We start from the raw sequence: 24112 nt of genomic DNA on the forward strand, positions 1-24112 counted from the left end.
TATTTATGTATTTAGGACGTAGGAGTGTGTGTGTTCGTTCGTATATGTTCCTTATACCCAGCATGCTCTTCCTCCGAGAGCTTGAGCTAGGTGTGTGTGTGTGTGTGTGTGTTGAATTTCCTTTGCTGGTTGACATACCCCTACCGACCCTCTCTTCCGTTCTCTTCCTGTTCTAAACAGGAAGTGACGACGAGTACAGCGATGATGACGACATGAGCTGGAAGGTGCGTCGGGCAGCGGCCAAGTGCCTGGACGCGGTGGTGAGCACGCGGCACGAGATGCTGCCCGAGTTCTACCGCTCGGTGTCGCCGGCGCTCATCGCCCGCTTCAAGGAGCGCGAGGAGAACGTGAAGGCCGACGTGTTCCACGCCTACCTGTCGCTGCTCAAGCAGACGCGGCCCGCCCAGAGCTGGCTGTGTGACCCCGACGCCATGGAGCAGGGAGAGACCCCGCTCACCATGCTGCAGAGCCAGGTGGGGGTACGCAACGCAACGCAACGCAACGCAACGCACACACACACACACACACACACACACACACACACACACACACACACACACACACACACACACACACACACACACACACACACACACACACACACACACACACACACACACACACACACACACACACACACACGCCATGGAGCAGGGAGAGATCCCGCTCACCATGCTGCAGAGCCAGGTGGGGGTACGCAACGCACACGCACGCACACACACACACACACACACACACACACACGCCATGGAGCAGGGAGAGACCCCGCTCACCATGCTGCAGAGCCAGGTGGGGGTACGCGCACGCACGCACGCACACGCTCACGCGCACACGCACGCACACACACGCTCACACACACACACACACACACACACCATGGAGCAGGGAGAGACCCCGCTCACCATGCTGCAGAGCCAGGTGGGGGTACACACACACACACACACACACACACACACACACACACACACACACACACACACACACACGCCATGGAGCAGGGAGAGATCCCGCTCACCATGCTGCAGAGCCAGGTGGGGACACGCACGCACGCACGCACGCACGCACGCACGCACGCCATGGAGCAGGGAGAGATCCCGCTCACCATGCTGCAGAGCCAGGTGGGGGTACGCACGCTCACGCACACGCACACACACGCTCACACACACACACACACACACACACACACACACACACCATGGAGCAGGGAGAGACCCCGCTCACCATGCTGCAGAGCCAGGTGGGGGTACGCAACGCACACAAACACACACATACACACACACACACACACACACGCACACACACACAAATCACTCTCCATGCTGCAGAACCAAGTGGGGGTTCACAACACACACATGCATGGAAGCACGCATACACACACCATGCACACACCATGCACACCACTTTTACTTTTGTGTAGCAGCATATTGGATACCTGCTCGAAACAATAATGCCATAGAATGCATAACCGATATTCGTGCTGCCACTATGCTTATTTCAGTCTTGCACAGATGACTTCAAAAACATAAAGTTTACAAGATTAATGGACCTGTGTTGAATCTACACAGCCTATTCTCACACAAATGGTTCTCCATTGAGAAACTAAACCAGAGCAAGGGGCACACACTTGGTGGCTAGCGTGTTCCTGTAGCTCGGCACTTATTACTGTAGCTCGGCACTTATTACTGTAGCTCGGCACTTCACTGGAGTTGAAGGAAAAGTAAACAAAACTATGTGGAGGGAGTGATGACACACTCTTCGAAGAGGTGTAATTGAGTGGTATTGTTTCCAGCAGGTACCCAAAATGCTGCTACACAAAAAAGTAAAAGTGGCTAGGGCATCTCCTATGCTAATTTAGTCAGACTCGTCTGTCATGCCAGCTACAGCTGGATACTTCTCCACAAGACGGATTTTTACCTTGACAAGAAATATCGTGACATTTTTATATGGCCAGATCTTGTGGCACGAGATCTTGTCACACACCTACTAGTAGAAACCTACATCTGTCCTCTGTCAAATACAATTGCATTTTCAATTGCAAAACTGTTCCGGAATATTATTATTATTATTATTATTAGTGGGACGCACGTATTTAGGACAGCTTTTATTTGAAGTTTTATGGTACATGAGCTAATTTCGTATAAATGTACCTACAGTATACGAAAGTAGATTCAATTGGAAGAAGTCATGTACATCCATATACTGGTTTCCCCTGGATTAGATAGGTTGATGTGTGTGTGTCCAAGTATTGATGTGTGTGTGTGTGTGTGTGTGTGTGTGTAGGTGCCCATGATCGTGAAGGCCTTGCACAAACAGCTGAAGGAGAAGAGTGTGAAGACTCGCCAGTGCTGCTTCAACATGCTGACTGAGCTCGTCAATGTGCTACCCGGAGCGCTCACGCAACACATCCCTGTGCTGGTCCCAGGTATGCACACACGCACACACATACACACCTCGCTCACTCTGTCTCTCTCGCTCTCATGCATAAAGGCACTTGCTGACTTTCTCCAATAAGCTTGTCAGTTGACAGCATACAGCGCTCACTCAGAACATCCCTTCTGCTTCAGGGCATTGCCTCCATCTCTCTCTCACACACACACACACACACACACACACACACACACACACACACACAGTGTCAAGCTCCAGCCTACTCTTCATGTCTGCTCCATCAACCCTTTCGTCTGCACTAGCGCGAGGTAAAGGAGTCCCTCTGTTTTTTCTCACCATGAAAATCTCCGTCTGTCTGTGCCTGTCAAAAATGACTCGGATGCCTCCAAGGAGGAGCAGTGACCTTTAAAACATTCCACAGAGGACCTGAAGCGTTGTGCAGTTGCATAAGCTGTCTGATAAGCTTCTGTGAGAATCCCCAGGTGGAACAGGTCCTGACAGTCCCGAGCTTTGGCATCCCTGTGTCAAGGCATGCACATACAGGATCTGACTAGCAGGGCTGACGGTCCTCAAGCAACAGTTTTGGCAAACCATGAAACAACATCTTCAATAAAACTAAAGAGAGATATTAGAATTAAATATATCATAAGACTCCTTGTCATCTTTTGACACTGCAGTTGAATTATGCTCAGTTCAATTGTTTCATTTTCGCTCAGTTCATGTTATTTATGGAGAAGCCAAAACAATTGAAGAGCCCAGTCTGAATCCTCGCCAAAGCCTGTGTTGAATAATGATTAGCTGTAATCTTACTTATTGACAGTGTTTAATGTTTGGCATATATTAAATGGAGCTTTTAATTAGATTTTGTTTTATCGCTGTGCAGCCCCTAAATGGTTATTGAAGGGCCCTCAAAACACGAAGCAATTAGTTAACATGCTCAAACTTCTCTCTATTTCTCCCTTTCCCCCTCCTAGGAATCATCTTCTCCCTCAACGACAAGTCCAGCTCGTCCAACCTGAAGATCGACGCGCTGTCCTGCCTGTACGTGATCCTGTGCAACCACCAGCCGCACGTCTTCCACCCGCATGTCCAGGCTCTGGTGCCCCCAGTGGTGGCGTGCGTGGGCGACCCCTTCTACAAGATCACCTCGGAGGCGCTGCTGGTCACCCAGCAGCTGGTCAAGGTCATCCGGCCGCTGGAGACGCCGGACGCCTTCGACGCCACGCCGTACATCGGCGACCTGTTCGCCTGCACCATCAAGCGGCTCAAGGCGGCCGACATTGACCAGGAGGTGAAGGAGCGCGCCATCTCGTGCATGGGTCAGATCATCTGTAACCTGGGCGACAGTCTCGGCGCCGACCTGCCTGGCACGCTGCTCATCTTCCTGGAGCGTCTGAAGAACGAGATCACGCGGCTGACCACGGTCAAGGCGCTGACGCTGATCGCCGGCTCGCCTCTGCACATCGACCTGCGCCCCGTGCTGGCCGAGGCCGTGCCCATCCTGGCGTCGTTCCTGCGCAAGAACCAGCGGGCGCTTAAGCTGGGCACCCTGGCGGCGCTGGACATCCTGGTGCAGAGCTACAGCGACAGCGTGACGCCGGCCATGATCGACGCCGTCCTGGCCGAGCTGCCGGCGCTCATCAGCGAGAGCGACATGCACGTCTCGCAGATGGCCATCAGCTTCCTGACCACCCTCGCCCGCGTCCACCCCGAGGCGCTGGCCAAGATCAGCGGCGCCATCCTGGCCGAGCTCATGGCGCTGGTGCGCTCTCCGCTCCTCCAGGGCGGCGCTCTGGCCGCCATGCTGGACTTCTTCCAGGCGCTGGTGGGCACCGGCACGGCCAGCCTGGGCTACATGGACCTGCTGCGCATGCTCACGGGCCCCGTGTACGCGCAGAGCTCCGCGCTCGCCCACAAGCAGTCCTACTACTCCATCGCCAAGTGCGTGGCCGCCCTGACCCGCGCCTGCCCCAAGGAGGGCCCCGCCGTGGTGGGTCAGTTCATCCAGGACGTCAAGAACTCACGCTCGACCGACTCGATCCGTCTGCTGGCGCTGCTGGCGCTGGGCGAGGTGGGCCACCACCTGGACCTCAGCGGCCAGCCCGAGCTCAAGGCCGTCATCCTGGACGCGTTCGGCTCGACCAGCGAGGAGGTCAAGTCGGCGGCGTCGTACGCGCTGGGGAGCATCGCCGTGGGCAACCTGCCCGAGTACCTGCCCTTCGTGCTGCAGGAGATCACCAGTCAGCCCAAGCGTCAGTACCTGTTGCTGCACTCGCTGAAGGAGATCATCAGCTCGGCGGCGGTGGCGGGCTTGAGGCCGTACGTGGAGAGTGTCTGGTCACTGCTGCTCACGCACTGCGAGTGCACTGAAGAGGGCACGCGCAATGTGGTGGCAGAGTGCCTGGGCAAGCTCACACTCATCGACCCCGAGACGCTGCTGCCGCGCCTGAAGGGCTACCTGCTGTCCGGTGAGTCTCCTACACACATACACACACACACACACACACACACACACACACACACACATACACTTAGCGCTACTGAAACATGTAAAGTGGAGAGCAATCAAAAGCTATTTTGACTAAACAAAAATGTATTTGTTTTCAAAATTTTTATCTGGACTTGAATTTGTGTCAACAAAAAGCCACATACTGGACCTTTAAACCCTTAAATGTGCTATTTTTTCAGACTATTAATACTGTATCAATGAAATGGTGAGTAACTGTGCATCTCTTTTTCAGGATCCTCATATGCTAGAAGTTCTGTCGTGACAGCCGTCAAGTTCACCATCTCAGATCACCCACAGACCATCGACCCCCTACTGAAAAACTGTATAGGTATCTGTTATTCACCTATTTAATCTCTTATCCAATGCACTATACTACCTCTACCAGATATGAATACACCTTCCTACTCCTCTCAAAGATGGTTTTGTTTTGTAATGAAGGTGACTTCTTGAAGACGTTGGAAGACCCGGATCTTAACGTGCGAAGGGTCGCTCTAGTGACGTTCAACTCGGCCGCTCACAATAAGCCGTCACTGATCCGAGACCTGTTGGACACAGTGCTGCCCCACCTGTACAATGAAACCAAAGTGCGCAAGGAGCTCATCAGAGAGGTAATACCGAACACATACACACACACACACACACACAATTACAAACAATCACAAGCATTTTACATTTAAATGTAACATAAAATGCTAAAATGTAGCAAAAACACGCTCAGTAGTTCCATTGGGTACACACACTGCATCAGCAAAGTCACCTAAACACTGTGTATTAATGGCAGAATCTTGTCTTGTTATTTACTGTGGTTCACACGTATACTTATACATCAGCTCCATTTCTGTCTTTCTGGTGATGACTTGGCTTAAAAAAAAAACAGGCATAAAAAAAAATTATACTTTTTTTTTTTTTTAAGCTTAAAGGTGCCATGTGTAAGAAATGAGGTAAAACTATCCAAAAAATGAGCTACACACATCAAAAGAATGAGAAGAAATAAGGGCGATGATGTCATTAAAAAAATGGCAAGGTATAGTGTTGCAGAGATATCAACCAGAATTGGCATGCTAAATTACTAGCCACAGCCCGACAGGTGTCATAATACCAGCTTCGGCCATGGGAGGCGGTATGCGGGCAACATAACCGCCAGCCAAACTGCAATACACGTTTCTCGGTTGTTACTCTAGGGTAGACCAACTCACTTATACTATACTGTATACTGCCTCCATCTTTTATGGAATGTGGAGTATGAATTGATTTTTTGGCGGATATTACACATGGCACCTTTAATCTTTATGTCCAACACACTTGCCCTTTGTTACTCAGGTGGAGATGGGTCCGTTCAAGCACACCGTGGACGACGGGCTGGACATCAGAAAGGCAGCGTTCGAGTGTATGTACACACTGCTGGACAGTTGCCTGGACCGACTGGACATCTTCGAGTTCCTCAATCATGTGGAGGACGGGCTCAAGGACCATTACGACATCAAGGTGGGAAGCTGACGGGACACCCTTTTAGTCTTTGCATAGTGTATGTATGGTGTGCGTGCGTGCGTGTGTGTGTGTGTGTGTTTGTTTGTTTGTTGTGATTCAGGTTGTGTACAGTGTTTGTGTATGTTTGGTCTAGTAAGTATTTCTGTTAATGAGTGTGGTGAGTGAGAAAGTTTTGTTTGGTATACCTTCAAGTGTGTGTGTGCTTTCTCCAGATGCTGACGTTCCTGATGCTGGCAAGGCTGTCCTCCCTGTGTCCCAGTGCTGTGCTGCAGAGGCTCGACAGACTGGTGGAGCCACTCCGAGCCACCTGCACCACCAAGGTACACACACACACACACACACACACACACACACACACACACACTCAGCGCACATGTGTACACACGTACAGTGCACCAAAGTAAATTTTATTCCCAATTACATTGTCAGCACAGAAGGGTAATGCACATACACATACCTTCCCATACATACACACGCACACACACCGGCAAACACGCACAAATAAGACACGTTTGGACATGCTGGCACAATACTTGATGATTAGTTGTCGTGGTGTAACCAAAACAAGCACAATACTTGGTTCCTTGAAAAGGACCTCCATTCTGACCACTCTGTTCTTTTCCTCCATTCTAATCACTCTATATCTTCTTTTCCTCTCTCGTCGGTCTCCATCCCCCCCTCTCCCTGTCCCCAGGTGAAGGCGAACTCAGTCAAGCAGGAGTTTGAGAAGCAGGACGAGCTGAAGCGCTCGGCGATGCGGGCGGTGGCGGCCCTGCTGACCATCCCCGAGGCGGAGAAGAGCCCGCTGATGAGCGAGTTCCAGTCGCAGATCAGCGCCAACCCGGAACTCGCCGCCATCTTCGACAGCATCCAGCGCGACTCCACCTCCGCCAACATGGAGTCCATGGACACCAGCTAAGCACCCAAAAAACCCACATGGAGCAACAAAACAAAAAAAAAGAGAAAGTAAAGAAACACCACACCATACACGTGAGACCCGAGGCAATGGTGTTAATGATGGTGACGAAGACAAAACTGACTTAATGAAATATGAAATCCCCCCCCCCCCCCCCCCCCCCCCCCCCATGACAACGATGTGCTCCTCTTTTTCTTCGTCCTTGTCGTTTTCCCCACAAGATTAAATTGCATTTAAGAGAAGAAAAAAAAAAAGACAGAACTTGAAAGAAATACACACCTCCATGAAAGGAGAAGCCTTTTATTGTTCCATGCATTGCACTGATTCAGCCGTTACAGGAGGAAACAAGAAAAATAAGAAAAAGAAAAAAAAGTGAGAAAAAAGACTAAAAACATAAATAAACAAAACACCTGAAAATACAAAAAGCTCCTCACCAAGCTTCTCAAAGCCTTTCTAGTTTTTTGTCTTATTGCTTTGTGAACAATGGAGGAAGACCACAAACGACTCGGCCGTTCGTCGTTCCTTTCCACTGCTTCCATTTCTCCCCTCGCTTATTTTCCCAACAGTTTGGGTCCATCTTTTTTTTTTTCTTTGACCAGTAACTTCCAAAAAGGACCAAGAAGCCCCCACCCCCAGCCTGCAGTAGTGGCTGTTGGAGGAGCTTGAGTCGGGCTGGTTGTACATACCCTGGAGGTGGGGGACGGATTGAGAAAGGCCCAGTAGAGGATTGGTGCCTTTTGGACTGGGAACTTATTTCACCTGTGTGGATTCAGACCAGACTTAGGAAACCTCATGCGCAACGTTTGTTCATTTCCAGGCACCAAGATAGCAGGACCATGTGTTGTTTTTGTTGTTTTGTTTGTTTGTTTCTTAACACAGAGTATTCCTTTCCGCATTCCGCTACATTGACCACCTTGATCTGTTGATTTGGTTTTGTTTTGTTGCCATGTTTTATGCCAGACCAGATAGATTTAGAGTTATTTTTTCTTTTTTCTTTTTTTTGTAAAATCTTTGCATTGTCACCCACCAGTCATATTGATTTCATTTGTCTTGCATACTCCCAACCAAGAGTGTGTGTATCAGAGCAAGTATGTGTGAGCGAGCCAGTGAATTCATTCTTCTCTTTTTCTTTTTTCTCTCACCTGAATGCTATGGTTGTTGCGCAGTGGTCGCATCTGTGTAATCTGGGAAGGTAAAAGCACTTAATATGAAAACTTCTGGATACTTGTAAACCAGGACTTTTGCCCAGGCTCCAGCAACAAGAGCAGCAATTTGATATTGATTACATGACTGGGCCCTTGAAACCTACCAGAGGACCTGAGCTGTACGTATGTGAAGCAAGTGATTTACAGTTGGCAGGTGTTTTTTTTCCCCTCTTTGTTTTATTTTGTCTCTCATCCACTGTTAGAGGTTCTGCAACTGTTCTGTTTCAGTGCTGAACTGTTTTGGGGGAAAAAAATACTTCAACTGCATCGACCAATTCCTTCATCTATTTTCCTCTGGATAATATTCCTCTTTCTTTTTGGTCTCCCTTTCTGCATTCCTTTGCCTCTCCTCTAGGGGGAGCCATCTGTATCCACCAACTTTAAATCACTTTAGATAAGAACTTTGATGGTTTGCAAAACACGTTTTTGAGGACTTCTGTTTGTTGGGAAATAAAGAAAAAAATAAGAGAAAAATAAAAACAAAAATGCGAAAAAAGACTGTTTCTTGCATCTGATGGATGGCACAGTCATTCCTGTTACTGTGAAGAGAGGCTCAACAGAGAAGGGGCAACATTGCTACCGGCAGCAACCTCCTGGCACCCTGTTCGGGGCTGTGTGTGTGTGTGCGCGTGCTTGCGTGTAATCAGTTGATATGTGTGTGTGTGTGTGTGCGTGTGCGCGTTTGTGTATCCTACTCGTAGGTGCTGGGTGGCTTCTATCTGCTCCACCTGGGAGATTTGCTGAAATAAAAGGTCCATTTCTGCCTGCGTTCAACTTCTCATTTATGTTCTTTGTCTTAAACATAAACACCAAATAGAATGCACATTGCAGATGAAAGTTCCTGCACATCATAACAGTTAGTTGGCCAGATGAGTCAAATTGAACCATTAAATATCTATTAAAACATGTAAAAAAGTTTTTTTTTTTTTTTACTTTTATTAATAATGTAGTAGGCTGATGTGACTATGGAAGTAAAGCTTGTTTCTGTCACATTTTTGTGTGTGCGTAAAGCAGGACAGTCTAATACATACACAATTACTTTTCTAAATGTATTATCTTAATCTGTTGCATGTCCTTCAGGCTCTTCCTGACCTGGGTCATTTCCCAGTCACACCCTATCTCTCTCTCCGACATACACACACTTCCGATCCCACCCATCTCTCACTTGCTTCCTGTCACTTTCCTCACTGACCTCAATAAAGGGGTGATATACCTAGAAATAAAATAATAATTGTCGTGTAGTACTTCAGGATCAAATAATTCCTCAAATCCATCGTTAATCAGTTGAGCTAGAAAGACAAGAAAATAAGCTACAGGTCTCCGAAGTGGTCAGCTGAAGTGAAGGTCTTTTTATTGCCCTTCGTCGTCCGACTGCACCCCTGTAAATGTCAGACTAGTCAGTTTCTGTTTGCCTTTGAGCCAAACTGATGAAACCAACCTTCACTGGGGAGGGACACACACTACACAAGCACAACCTTCATTGGGGAAGGACACACAAAACAACCTTCACTGGGTAGGGACACACTACACAACCTTCACTGGGGAGGGACACACTACACAAGCACAACCTTCACTGGGGAAGGACACACAAAACAACCTTCACTGGGTAGGGACACACTACACAGCCTTCACTGGGGAGGGACACACACTACACAAGCACAACCTTCACTGGGGAAGGACACACAACAACCGGTAGGGACACACACTACACAAGCACAAGCTGCTCGATACTGACATGAAATGTTTGCTCTCTGTCCCCATACATTCTGTCATCCCTGTGTGCTGTACTGGTAGGTCTCTTTAGATATGAAACATCTGCCAAATGGTTAAAATATAAGCTTCCCCTGCGAGTTTGTATTTGTGTGTGTGTGTGCATGTGCATGCAAGTGTGCGTGCAGCGTGCATGTGTTTGTATTTGTGTGTGTGTGTGTGTGTGTGCATGCTTGTGTGTAATTGTGTGTGTGTGTGTGTGTAATGCATGCATACAAACATACAGCAGAGCAAACGTCTGTTACAAAAATGTAAAATAAATATTGCCCAAGATGGTCTAGCTTAAATAATAGAAAGGTTTGTATGCGTCTGTGAACATTCCAGCTGTGAAATCAGCTTGAATAGGTTGTTTTTGTTCAAATGTCCTTAAGATACCAAGATAAAGACTTTCTAGTTTGATGTAGCACAATGCAAAATGCTTATTGTAACATCCGCGTTTTGGCTTGTTCTGTGTTGCAAACACCTGACAGCTGGAATCGATGGCAGTTCGCCCATGTCCACAACTAGGCCTACAGTATGAAGAGACATATTGAAGCTGACATCCCTATGTACCCTGAAAGGACAAGGTAACACGGCAAATAAGACTTGACTATTAATCAGTGGAGAACTATAAGCTGCACAGTAAAGGTCACTGAATTGATCAATAAATGCTGAAAAGGCCAGACCAATTTGTATTTTTGGCCAAGCAGCAGATACAATGTAAGAGGACGAAGGATTGGGCATTCTGCTGCAGAAGGCTACAGCATCTTAATGGAGGGTATGCCTGGATTTGCCCGGCGAAGTGAACTAAATTGGTACATTTGTCGCAGTTTAATGAAAACGGCTCCTGTGATTTTTGCTAATGAGTCACGGTAATTATGTTAGCGGCTAATTTGCGCAGTTGTAGGCCTAATTCACCTGGAGGTTTAGGATGGCACCGGTGATCATTAGTTCAGACAGGCCTGCGGTGAAAACCTGAGCCTTCAATATGTTTGTGTTCTTGTTGCCAGCATATAGGCCTAAATAGCCATTAACTCTTTTTCTTGCATGTGTTTGAAGGGGTCAGCCCTGTTCCCAGCGCAATGGTCCAACAGCCCTATATTCCTACATTTCTAAGGTTAGGGTTAGGTGTTAGGGTTAGAGTTAAGCCTGAGGTGTGGGTGGGTTGGTTGGTGTTAGGGTTAGGGAATATAGTTATGAGCTGTGTTCCATGCCATTTTACCACACCAGCATTTGGGCAATGTCAACATTTCAAACAGCTTTTGGACAACACTTGGGATCTAGATGCAGAAACAGACAGTGCTGCTTATAACATCTCAACAGGGATATTTCTGTTCTTGTTTTATGACTGAAGTTTGGCGCATTGTTGGTAATCCCTAGCCTAGAAATCTAGACGCACCCTAGCGGCAGCAAATTAATTTGCTCAGCCTGTACGTCTAGTATCGAACCATAGGAATTTCGATTGGCTGACGCCGTGGACCTCATCCAATCACAGCGCTCTATTTTGTTAGAGAGTCTTAAAGCGGGATTAACAGGATAACGACAATCCTGCGACGGTGAACAAGGAAGGTGGCTATGGCGAACGAAAAGCGGTTGTTTGAATCGGCGTTGGCGTCAACTTTGGAGAAGTTGGACTTTTCTTTGAAAGTTGAGCAACACAATGCACTTAAGTCATTCCTTTCGAAGAAGGATGTATTTGCCGTTTTGCTGACCGGATACGGATATGGTCGTAGCGCTGGCCTATTGCATGCCTAGGCAGTTTGAAAGACAATTCTCTGCCCGCCCCTTGGATTAAGCGAGGTGAATGGTTCGATGCCAGACTATACATGTCAATGATATAGGATGTCCCGCCAGGCTAGGTAATCCCTACTCCCAGGTGAACCTGTGTTGGGACTAATCCCAAAACCCAGAGAGGGTAATAGACCAATTTCACAGTGTCCAGGTGTCCGGCCTCATTAATGTTAATGTAAAACGTCTTCCTGTTTCTGTCTTTCCTGTGGACTTCTTTTCCACAGGAAGTTGATTTACACAGCGGCCTCATTTTGTGAAATGGGCTAATTATTACCATGGGTGGAATGTGTTGGATGGTGTTTGGCAGGTCCGTGAGAATGGATGTATTGCCCCTCCCACAAAGAAATCAGTATTCACACCAGATGGTAACCTAGACTAGCCTAGCCAGCTATGCTAACCACAAGGCTCAAATTATCCAGTCTCCCTCTGGTTTCCTCATACACACACGTTTGCCTGAAGGCAAGGTGGCCCTTTTCCTCCTTCCACCTGACTGACAGCCATTATAGAAAACTGTTTTAATGTCTTGGTTAGGAGTGTGGCTTAGCACTAAGCTTGCCAATAACACAGCACTCATAGGCCTCCCTCATAGCTCTTAATGCACAAGTGAGCTGGCTTCTCATTAACAGATTATTGCACAAACGAAGAAGCATTTCTGTGCGGGAGGCCGAAGTGTCTCTGTGTGTGTGTGTGTGTGTGTTTGGATGTGAAGGGTTAATTTGAGGAATTCAATCTCTGTGTGAGGTCTTAAGATGAAAAAAAAGGTGGCGAAACGGCAAAGAAACTTGGCAGCCAATCAGCCAATGGCCTGCTCTGGTGATTCAGCATTAGATTGGTCCAGTTGCATGGTCTCTGACAGGCAGACCGGTTAGCCTATACTTTATCGGCACACACTCTGTCAGGTCCAGTTGGCCAGCCCAGGCCTCCTCTGTGAATTTCCCAAACTGTCCAGCATGGTGCTTTGGACACAGGTATGGCCATTATCCTTTTCTGCTTGATTTTGTTATGACTTTGCAACTGTTCTCATTGCTTTCCTAAGCTAAGCTAATCGAGAAAACACCAGACAATAATGAGGTCATGCTTGTTCTTTCCCCAGGGAGCACACATACTGTATTGATGAAAGATACAAAACATGAAAGAGTAGACCTTATACAGTTTACTGAGAGCCAGTGGATGAAGTTGTTTATCCAATGACTAGTAATAATGCAAGTGCTTGGTAAAATGGCATCATTTAGCGTTTGTTAGTTTGTTTTGTTTGACTTCAGAACTTAATCTTATTTATGTGTAGACACAGGAGTCACCCAGTTAAATGGTGCTGAACAACAGGGTTGTGTCCAACCAGTTAAATGTGCTGAACAACAGGGTTGTTGTCCATGTAGTGTCCAACCAGATCCAGGCAGCACTTTGTCAATGGCAAAATCAAACCCACCCTGTTCTGTTCCACTGTCTTGTTTGTCTATGCGTTTGGAAGAGAGATTGCGTCTTGAGTCTGGGTGGTGAATAGATTCTCGTGTGGTGCCAATGAGAGGGTGAAATCCAAGCTTATTTGAATGCGGTTTTCTTGCCCCGATTAGCAATCAATCAACAGTTTCCTGATTTAGACACTTCTCTCTGGATCCTACCCAGTTAAATCGCACATGTGATGGTTGAAAAATATATTCTTTCCTTACTGAGCACTTATTTATATGCAAATCGATTTCCTACTATAATGGAATTATTTAAATCCGTTTCTGCTCTAAATGAAAGAATCTACTTAGGACAGAGCGAGAGAGAGAGAAAGAGAGAGAAAAATATCTTTACTCGTAATTAATATCGGAATGTATACGACTGGTGTTTCAAGGGACTTTAAAAAAGTCTTTCATGGTGCTCCAAGGGACCAGTATTCTCAGAGGTTGTTCTATTCAAGCAAACATGAGAGCCAGATGGGCCAGTGCCCTGTTGGGTGGGACTGGCTGAAAAGACAAGAGAGCTCTGCTGACGCATGATGCAACACACAGGGCTTGAGTATACCTTGTAAAATAAAAACGGCCCTGGTATTTGTGGATGCTCTTTTGAAGCGAAGGGTGCAGACTGCCCCTGACATGAGTAATTAACCTCCCTATTCAGGCATACACGCGCACACATAGTCATACAGGTTAAAGTGTTGTAGGGGCGTTGTTGTAATTATCTTTTCCTATGAATTCATAATGTTGGAAAAGTGGAAGTGTTTTAGAAACTTTTCTCCAAAAAGTAATTATCTGCAGCCTGAGCTTGTTAACAAACTTTCTTCCCAACTCTTCTCAAATCCCTGGGCACCTTCAGTGCATATTTGTTTACAACACTGCCAAGGTGAGGCTGTTATTGCTATAACTGATATAATCGCTCATAACAGGGTCAGTTTCATTCTGTTAGCATAAACAATAACAACAAATAATACAATCAGATTTGTGTACACAGAAGACCACTGGTTCCTCACCTTGACATTTAACATTTATACTACTTTTCCACTGAGAGTGTGCTTTCATTTGTAAACAATCTAATTTTAGAGTATGTCCTATATAATATAATAATTACACATCTCTTCCAGGGGAAGACAGAATTTTGGACGGCCATGCAACTATATCTGTGATAGTCCATTGTATGACTCCCTGTTGCTCAATTTGCAGGGAGATTCGGTGCAAAACATATGATCATATGTTCTAAAGAAATCCCCATACCTGATGAAAAATACTGCACTGTATGCACAAAGGCTTGCGGGAGCAGGACCAGGGGCTCATGAAATCACCTTCACAGAGTCTGTCTGTAAGGATCATCTCCTGTCTCAGACCTCTTCAGCTGGACCGGCTGAGGATGCTGTGTGGCAGAATGAGGAGACTCCAGTCTCCCTGTCGAGAGGTCTCCCCTGTGCCCTCCTGCTACTCAGAGCCAGTCTCCCTGCCACCACACAAGGTACTGATCCAGTGAGTCGATAGTGGAGGGTCTCCAGCATATTCATTGACAGTAGGACAATGTACTGTATGTAATATTGTCATTGGACATTGGTCATTTTTATTTGCTGTATAGGCATTCGGTCTAAAAATCCAAGGTCCAAGAGATGGATGGTTGCACACCATAATGTTCCCCTAATGTTCCTCTGACATCTTCAGTGCTGTGGAATTGCTTTCAGTGCTGCTTATGCTTTAAAGCTTATGTTTTTGAAGCCTGTGGTGGAAAACCACAGCAACTGTTTGGATGAAAAGACAGATGATTGTGGGATAGCTAGTGGAACAATAGTGTGATTACACCAGTGCTTTAATTGGCTTGGTTTGTGCAAAAAAGGGCTGAAATTATGGACAACAGAGAGGATTTAGGCGGAATATTACAAAATCTTTAACTTGTTTTGTTTGTTTTGTAAAGGTTTTGTCATGGCCATGGCACCAAATTGCTGAGATTTATTCTATTTCCTCAAATACTGGTTGTCTGCATTCTGTTTGATGCAAATGAAGAACTCTCAGTTTCCTTGTGAATGCTGATGTCTCCCCTTCCCTCTCAGGCAACAAGTTTAATGGAACACTACTTTCCGTGCTAATCTTCAGTCTACATAACCAGTGTATTGTAGTTAATGTCAAAACTATGAATGATGTCTCAGGGTTCACAGAAGTTGTTTATTTCTGTCGATCTTTTTGCTGAAGTTTTAATGTGTCTCCACGTCTAAGGATGTGCTGAAGTTTTAATGTGTCTCCATGTCTAAGGATGTGCTGAAGTTTTAATGTGTCTCCACGTCTAAGGATGTGCTGAAGTTTTAATGTGTCTCCACGTCTAAGGATGTGCTGAAGTTTTGTGTGTCTCCACGTCTCTAAGGATGTGCTGAAGTTTTAATGTGTCTCCACGTCTCTAAGGATGTGCTGAAGTTTTAATTTGTCTCCACGTCTCTAAGGATGTGCTGAAGTTTTAATGTGTCTCCACGTCTCTAAGGATGTGCTGAAGTTTTGTGTGTCTCCACGTCTCTAAGGATGTGCTGAAGTTTTAATGTGTCTCCATGTCTCTAAGGATGTGCTGAAGTTTTGTGTGTCTCCACATCTCTAAGGATGTGCTGAAGTTTTAATGTGTCTCCATGTCTCTAAGGATGTGCTGAAGTTTTAATGTGTCTCCACGTCTCTAAGGATGTGCTGAAGGTTTGTGTGTCTCTACGTCTAAGGATGTGCTGAAGTTTTAATGTGTCTCCACGTCTCTAAGGATGTGCTGAAGTTTTAATGTGTCTCCACGTCTCTAAGGATGTGCTGAGGTTTTGTGTGTCTCCACGTCTCTAAGGATGTGCTGAAGTTTTGTGTGTCTCCACGTCTCTAAGGATGTGCTGAAGTTTTTTGTGTCTCCACGTCTCTAAGGATGTGCTGAAGTTTTGTGTGTCTCTACGTCTAAGGATGTGCTGAAGTTTTAATGTGTCTCCACGTCTCTAAGGATGTGCTGAAGTTTTAATGTGTCTCCACGTCTCTAAGGATGTGCTGAAGTTTTGTGTGTCTCCACGTCTCTAAGGATGTGCTGAAGTTTTAATGTGTCTCCACGTCTCTAAGGATATGTTGAAGTTTTGTGTGTCTCCACGTCTCTAAGGATGTGCTGAAGTTTTGTGTGTCTCCACGTCTCTAAGGATGTGCTGAAGTTTTAATGTGTCTCCACGTCTCTAAGGATGTGCTGAAGTTTTAATGTGTCTCCACGTCTCTAAGGATGTGCTGAAGTTTTGTGTGTCTCCACGTCTCTAAGGATGTGCTGAAGTTTTGTGTGTCTCCACGTCTCTAAGGATGTGCTGCGGTTTTAATGTGTCTCCACGTCTCTAAGGATGTGCTGAAGTTTTGTGTGTCTCCACGTCTCTAAGGATGTGCTGCGGGGCCTGGCCAGTGTCGGAGAGGTGGACCGGGAGGACGCAGAGGAGGTCCTGAGCTTGAGGAGCCTTCCATGTGTGAGGAACACCCTAAATAAGGTCAAGAGGTCAAGAGGGTTCCCGACCCGACAGCTTGTGAAGGACGTCTCAGACGTCAGACTTCCAGCCATCAACCATCAGCAGCCGGAGTCCAGGTATTCAATCAGTCAGTCAACCAGTGGGTTTTACTGTAATGAGGCTGTGACGCTACCAAGAGAAGTGGTTTTCCCGAGGCTAAATCAAATGGTCCTAAAGTGGCACGCTAATTGAGTAGCGGGTTCTCATTCAGGGACATACTGTTTTTGCCGACCATTTATGTCATATCAATGAAATCTGATTAAGTGAAGCTTGTGCTTATCATAGCTTGTTTATAATACACATATTCTGTGCGCTACAACCCTCGCAAAGACTGCTTGTGTTTGTGTGTGTGTGTGTGTGTGTGTGTGTGTGTGTGTGTGTATGTATGTGCATGTGTGTGATTTGGCTACTTGTTTGCATGTACATCCGTGTGTGTGTGTGTGTGTGTGTGTGTGTGGTTGTGTGTGTGTTCGTGCAGTAAAGAGCAGCACACCCACTTGTGTCCCCGGGGGGATGTAGGTTGAGGTAGCCAACGTAAACGTTCTGTGTGCCACCTGAGTGGTTTAATGTTAGGAGTCATGACCGTGCCATTGCAGTAAATGTAAAAATTAACCTACTCTGCATAACCTGCTGGGCAACCACCAGGGCCCAGATTTAGCAATAAGTCTCAGCTCTTTTCCTGATACATTTGTACCACATGAAACAGAGTAACAAAGTACAGTGTCATTTTTCAGAGAAGTGCCAATAAAAAGGGTTTGGTGTATTGTGCTTTCTCTCTCTCTCTCTCTCTCTCTCTCTCTCTCTCTCTCTCTCTCTCTCTCTCTTTCTTTCTGCATCTTGTTCTCGTCTGTGTCTTCCTTTGTGTGTTTCTCTGTGTGTGTGTGTGGGTGTGTGTAGGTCCATGCTCCTAGTAAGAGGTTTGCGCTGTGTGTTTCTCTGTGTGTGTGTGTGGGTGTGTGTAGGTCCATGCTCCTAGTAAGAGGTTTGCGCTGTGTGTTTCTCTGTGTGTGTGTGTGTGTGTGTGTAGGTCCATGCTCATTGTAAGAGGTTTGCGCTGTGTGTTTCTCTGTGTGTGTGTGTGTTTGTAGGTCCATGCTCATCGTAAGATGTTTGCGCTGTGTGTTTCTCTGTGTGTGTGTGTGTGTGTAGGTCCATGCTCATCGTAAGAGGTTTGCGCTGTGGAAGGAAAGTAGACAAATGTCCCCCACTAATGAGCTCCAGCCGGGTCCAAGACTCCAGCCGGAAGGCCAGCCTGCTTGAGAGACCACCTGGGAGGGCAGGCAGAAGGTCTAACACCCCATTTTGTCTTGTGTTATCTGTGATCTAGAATTTCATTTGCTCTGCAGGCTATAGACATGGTGCCTTCCTTATTTCAGGGCTGTGACCACAGCTGTGGTTTTTCTGTACACACAGTATAGCCTTGATTTTGGCGTTTGTCTCAGATTTGAAATAATTGTTCATAATTGATCATATCCACACACTGTAATTACCTTTGCAGTGTACAGCACTCCTATTACCAGGATTATTGAGTCTGTGTGGCTTTCTAATAGTCCGCTGCACACAGCTGGTGTAGGACGGTGTGGCTGGTTGCCATCGATGAAATGCTGCTAGAACACAAGGTGAACATGTGTTGCGTTAAAGGGGCAGTCTCCGTATTTCACAAGTTCACATTCCAGATTTGTGGAAAGAGTAGGAAATACAACAACTACGATCATTGTTGTGGACTCCAGACCTGCTGAAAAGTCTGTATTTCTGTATTTCGTCTCTCCATTCAACATAGTGACCCCCCCCCCCCCCCCCCCAGAAAAACAATTAAAAAAAATATCATAAAAAAAGAGCAAATTGAACGTATGTTTGGCGAGATCTCTAGCAGCAAGTGCTCAAGCAAAGTGCTGCAGTTTGAACAGGTAGGCTAGGAATAAATGACCTGATAGAGCCTGACGCTATGGTTGCAGCAAAATTCGCCACACTCCGTTTGCAAAACCATTTCATTGTCGTAGTAAATTTGTTCATTTCCTAGATCACCTGAGAGTGTTGTGTGACAATTCTAAGAGGAGGGAGCCCTTTGAGTCTCTGTAGCCTTAGGGCCCCTTGTGTTCTTTAATCCTGCCGTTTTGTGAAGGTGAACATTTCAAGTGCATCGCAAACACCTGACCTGAGTCATATTAGACAAACACTCATTACAGTTGTGCTGTGATTGCAGGCCTATTGCGAATGCTTCTCGGCGGTTATCATTCATAGGGCATATTTTCCTCGAGACTCCCACACTTCTCTCTCAGGTGTGCAGGCCTATCTGCCCGGCGCAGATGGAATGCAGAAGCTAACAGCGCTAACAGAGGGGGTTGTTCATTTAATTCCTAAATTCCTGCACTGATGAATAAAAGACGAGGCTGAGTCGATATCTATGCTCGCCAGACGTGTGCACAGTCATTTTCTGCTTATTAATGATTTAAAGGCTGGTTAGTCTCTTGCTGGGGTGGTGGAGTTGGTGGGATGGTGGTGGTGGTGGAGATGGTGGTGGTGGGGGCTGGGTGACGGAGGGTGCAGTTTCAGAACTCCACTCGCTTATCTCCCCAAGCGAGGTGAGACGGTGAGAAGAGGTTAAGTGTGCGCATGGAGAGAGTCGAATCTCCTCCGGGTTGCTACACCGCTGTTTTCCCAGTAGATAGGCTAATGGAGGCAAATGAAATCAAATCAGAGGAGCTTTGTTTGAGGTGGTGGGAGGGGGGGCAGGGATAAGAGAAAATGGAGTAAAATGAAAAGAAAAAAATGGGCAGTGCTGGGAGTGCATTGTTAACAGCGCTATCTTGCAGAGAGCAGTGGAGAGGTGCCTAATTGAAAATCGCAAGCCCTTGTTGTTCTCTCCGCACACAACTTCTGACTTTGCATCTGCCCACGTAGGGCTGCAGTAAACGTCAAGTCAGGGCGCACCTGAACGAAAGCTATTTCATAGCATTCCATCAGATATTCCCCACTGGTAATAGTTTTTATGAGAATCATAATAGGATTGAGTGCAGCCATTTTACCCAACGGGGAATGGGGAGTACTGTAACATGAAAATGTGGCCCGTGAGATATAAAAATGTATAATCGTAAAAAGCATTCATCCGGCTCTATTCATTTCTCAAACTGTTTTGGCGCTTGTCTAGAAAAACACACTTGGATGAAAGATGTATGAGGCCTTAATGGAGGTTCCTTCGGGGTGCCTGGTTTGTACAGATCAGTTCCACAGGCAGGCAGTCATCTGAGTGAAGCTATGGGCTACTAGAGTCAAAAGCACAGCGTTTCAACCATGCCCTTACCCACCTGCGGCAAGGTTTTATACAACTTCTATAATCCTCAAATCGTGTAGATTTTTAACTTTTGTATGATTGTATGATGATTGTTCTTCTATTATATATATATTTTCCTAGTTACTAGTTAATTACTTCTTTATAAGTTATTCATGTTTTTTGTGACGTTAATTGCTTAGGTGTTGTGTGAAATTGATTAGGCAACCAAATGACTGCAGAAGTACATTTATAAAGTAGAAGTAGAAGTTTTTCTCTCTAAGTGTGAATGTGAATGTCTACTCCACATATCATGCAGTCTATATAATGTACATCAATAATATAGAAATAATATAGATTCTGTATGCTTCTCCATAGACCAGACATACAGATAGTCAGCTCCTCTTTCTCTGAGCTCAGCCCACCGCATCACCATCCATCCCCCAGAGGAGCGGATCCCACTCCACAGATGACCAGTGAGATGGCGGATAGCCTGGAGTTATCCTCCAGGCATCCTTCCCATAATCCTCTGGGATCTTCCGTATCACCTCACAGGCAGTTCCTGGTCCCGACCAGCCGTGCATCACATGGTGTGACTAACACGGGCAAGTCCGCAACACATGGTAAATATATTACGTGCATCGCATAGATAAGAGCCATTTATGCCTATATGATGGAACACTGGTATGCATGTGTTGTGAATGGTCAATATGTAGTGCACACACAAGGATACAAGGAGGTTTATTTGTCACATAAATAGTGATATTAACGTAAAGCATGTAGTGAAATTTCGTTTGGTGTTCAGCTTTTTTTTGAAGAAAGAAAGATCAAGAAATATTTTAATAAATAGCAAGAGAATAAAAAGTGCAGTGTCAGTTCATGTGCAAGTGTAAAAAAACAAACAAAAAAAAAACACATGCGTGTTTAACATGGATGTGAAAGCTTACCATGTGTGTGGAGTAGATGCTATCAGTGTAAAGGTGTGAAAGCAGAAGAGATAAAGGTTCACATGGAGACATGAATTTCACGTCTGTAACACATGACTCACTCTTGAGCTCCACGTCTGTTCCAGCTGTGCTGCCTCGGCCAGGGTGGAGGCGGGGGGTGGCGTTTAAGAGGGGCGTCCTGGAGTGTGTGTGGGAGGAGGAGGGTTGCGGGCCGCCCCCACCCTTGTCCGGGCCGTACCCCCACCTCCTGGAGCCACTGTCAGGCTTCCGCGAGCAGCTACACAGGCAGCTCTTGCACTCCCCACTGCCCTACAGAGACGAGGCGACATCGGGGGGAGCCCACGGCAGGGTGACCCCCACCTCTGCCCACCACCACCACCACCACCACCACCACCACATAATCTGCCCACTGGATGGAGCAGCAGCCGTGCCCCAGGGGACAGTCACCATCTTGCTGCAGGATGCGGTGGACGTGCCTGGCTGGCATGGGCGAACGCTGCCCAAAATCACCATGACCCGTCCGACGCCCTCGCCAAAGCACGCCGCGCTGTGCAGTGAAAGCCGACAGTTAGCCTGAATCCACGTCTGTTCTGACGCCCATCCACCGATCATCTGGAATTGAACAGTCATATGGTAGCAGGGATACTACAGGATGGGGATGGGTGGGGATCTGCCATGCGTCTGTCTTATAGTGCCCCCCAGTGGATGAATCCTGGGTGAGCTGTTTGTCTGCGCTCTGCTGTTTGGGACAGACTGTAGAACTCACTCTTCTCACCTCACATTTGCTGTCATCCAGCTGATGTATTTTTAATTCTCCAAAGCCACTTGTTTTTTCTTCAAATGCAGATTTTTGTTATATTTTATCTTTTATCTTTTTATCCATGGGTGCCAATCATCACTCACACGTTTAGCTCCAGCAGTAGACTACTCTGGAATATAGAGTTTTAACTAGGGTTGGGCACCGAAACACGGTCCTAATATGGCACCGGTGCCGACACAAACGGTAGTAACTGCATCGAATAAAAGCGTGGATTTCGGTGCCTCATTTCGGTGCTTAAATAGCGTTTTTTTTTTTTTTATTTATACAAGGCATCACTGCATGTCATGCGCCATCTCTAACGTCTTGCTCTGATAGAAACATATCCAGATACAGTTAGCTAACATATGATAAACACTGGATGTATAAACCAGAGGGGTGCACCACATAGGCGAGTGGACAGTGTTTGACAGCTTGCGTGAGCCCAAGTAGCTTACTTTAAAGCGATATCGCGAGCTCCTGTCAAAATCTAGCAGTGGGCCTAACTACACACAACCAAAAGGCTATGAAACAACATCAACAGTAGGCTAGCCTATACATTACACAATATCTTTGCTAATGCGCTAACTGACATTTATTTGAGATGTTATCAACAAAGTTGTAAGGTGAAAACTTTATTTCACGGTGTTAAACAACATAATGGCATGATATTAATCTTTCATGTGCATGAGGCCCATATAGCATCACAATGAATATGAAGATCATGTTAAAAGTTAGCTGGCAAAAACATAAATATGTAGGTTACATACCTGATGTCACTGAGCTGTCAAAGAGGCTACGAAACCATCTCCGTAGGCTACGTTATCGCTAATTAAACTCAGCTGACTGGTGTTAGCGCATAGCCATAGTTGCTTTTAAAATGCCTACTAGGCTAGCGCTGGGAATCTAAACACTTCAACACCGACATGTAGCCTAACATGTTCAAAACTACTGCGTGTTATGGGTTAAGACATGACATTTCTTGAAGCATTTGGGAACACACTGAATTAACTGGAAAATAGAGTCCCTGTTAGATTAGCTTGCTTGCAAATGCCGTTGTCCATGACCTGGCAGTTTTATGGCAAGCGGTTTTAACATACATTATGGCAAACCGCCTACACTGGGTAAACTTGAAAGCAGAGCTCACCATTGTGTGTGCATGCATGGCAAGCTGTTTATTCGTAGGAGCAATGAGATATTGATAGTAAATTGAATATAACAGTTCAATTTCATGTTCAAATTTGACTTATCAATAAAAAAAAAGCAATTCATGCTTTAGACCATTTTAATTTAAAACATTTTAAAAACAAAGTACCGGTTCAGGCACCGTTTCGGCACCGGCACCGTTTTAAAAGTATCGATTTAGCACCGGTATCGGATAAAACCCAGACGATACCCAACCCTAGTTTTAACCCTCTGAATAGATTTAAAAAGTGTGTGTGTGTGTGTGTGTGGGTGCTTGCGTGCGTTCCTCTCAGGCGCGTAGCAAGCGTGGGGGATGTGGGTGTTATAACGTACACACTTTTGCTGGAACATGATTCTATCCCCCACACTTTTTGTCAGATTAAAATGAAAGTAAAATATGGAAATAAACGCTCCCGTAAAGAGTTGGAACCGTATCTACCATAACGCACACACAAAGAGACACAAATAGGTCTGTTGATTTGATTGAACGGTCATCCAGCCAATCACATCAAGTTAGCCAGTGAAGAACCAGAGCCGCTCTGATCAAATTCAAAGTGTGCATCTTTCAAGGTGCTGCTGCTTGGGTCTGCATTATAAAGTCTGCAGTGAGCAGATTTCAGGTAGAATTGAAATGATAATTGTTACCGCATTATGCTAATTTAGTAAACCAAAATTCACTGTCTGACTGACAGTTTTTGTCACAATGTATAAATGCAGAGAGTCAAAGTGAAAGCGGGGGTGCGCGCACCAAGGCACTTGTTTGTGCAGAAAGACCTTGGCTACTATACTGTTCTCAGAGCATTTTGCTTTCTCTGTCTATGATCTGCAGCTTTTCTCAAATTATGGGCCTCCTCAACAATTAACCTACTGTTTTAAGTTATGGCCGGTGCTGGAGATCTTAAATACGATCGCGTTCCATTTA

The 24112-nt window shown here is 46.1% G+C and overlaps 1 protein-coding gene across 1 annotated transcript in view; it reads left to right on the plus strand.

Annotated features, from left to right (window-relative positions):
• Positions 1 to 9274, plus strand: part of cand1 (cullin-associated and neddylation-dissociated 1) — a 31793-nt gene extending 22519 nt beyond the window's left edge. Inside the window, exons 8-15 of the mRNA XM_076269416.1 lie at positions 181 to 473; positions 2281 to 2422; positions 3363 to 4856; positions 5130 to 5225; positions 5336 to 5505; positions 6218 to 6382; positions 6598 to 6705; positions 7080 to 9274. Of these exons, the coding sequence (XP_076125531.1) occupies positions 181 to 473; positions 2281 to 2422; positions 3363 to 4856; positions 5130 to 5225; positions 5336 to 5505; positions 6218 to 6382; positions 6598 to 6705; positions 7080 to 7304 (2693 nt within the window). The 3' untranslated portion in view covers positions 7305 to 9274. The remainder of the gene's footprint in view (positions 1 to 180; positions 474 to 2280; positions 2423 to 3362; positions 4857 to 5129; positions 5226 to 5335; positions 5506 to 6217; positions 6383 to 6597; positions 6706 to 7079) is intronic.
• The last annotated feature ends 14838 nt before the right edge of the window (positions 9275 to 24112 follow it).

This window comes from Alosa pseudoharengus, unplaced genomic scaffold, assembly GCF_046254945.1.
Source record: "Alosa pseudoharengus isolate Yale_2024_CS ecotype anadromous, Long Island Sound unplaced genomic scaffold, YU_APseudo_1.1 YU_APseudo_1.1_scf_51, whole genome shotgun sequence".
Lineage (NCBI taxonomy): Eukaryota > Metazoa > Chordata > Actinopteri > Clupeiformes > Clupeidae > Alosa > Alosa pseudoharengus.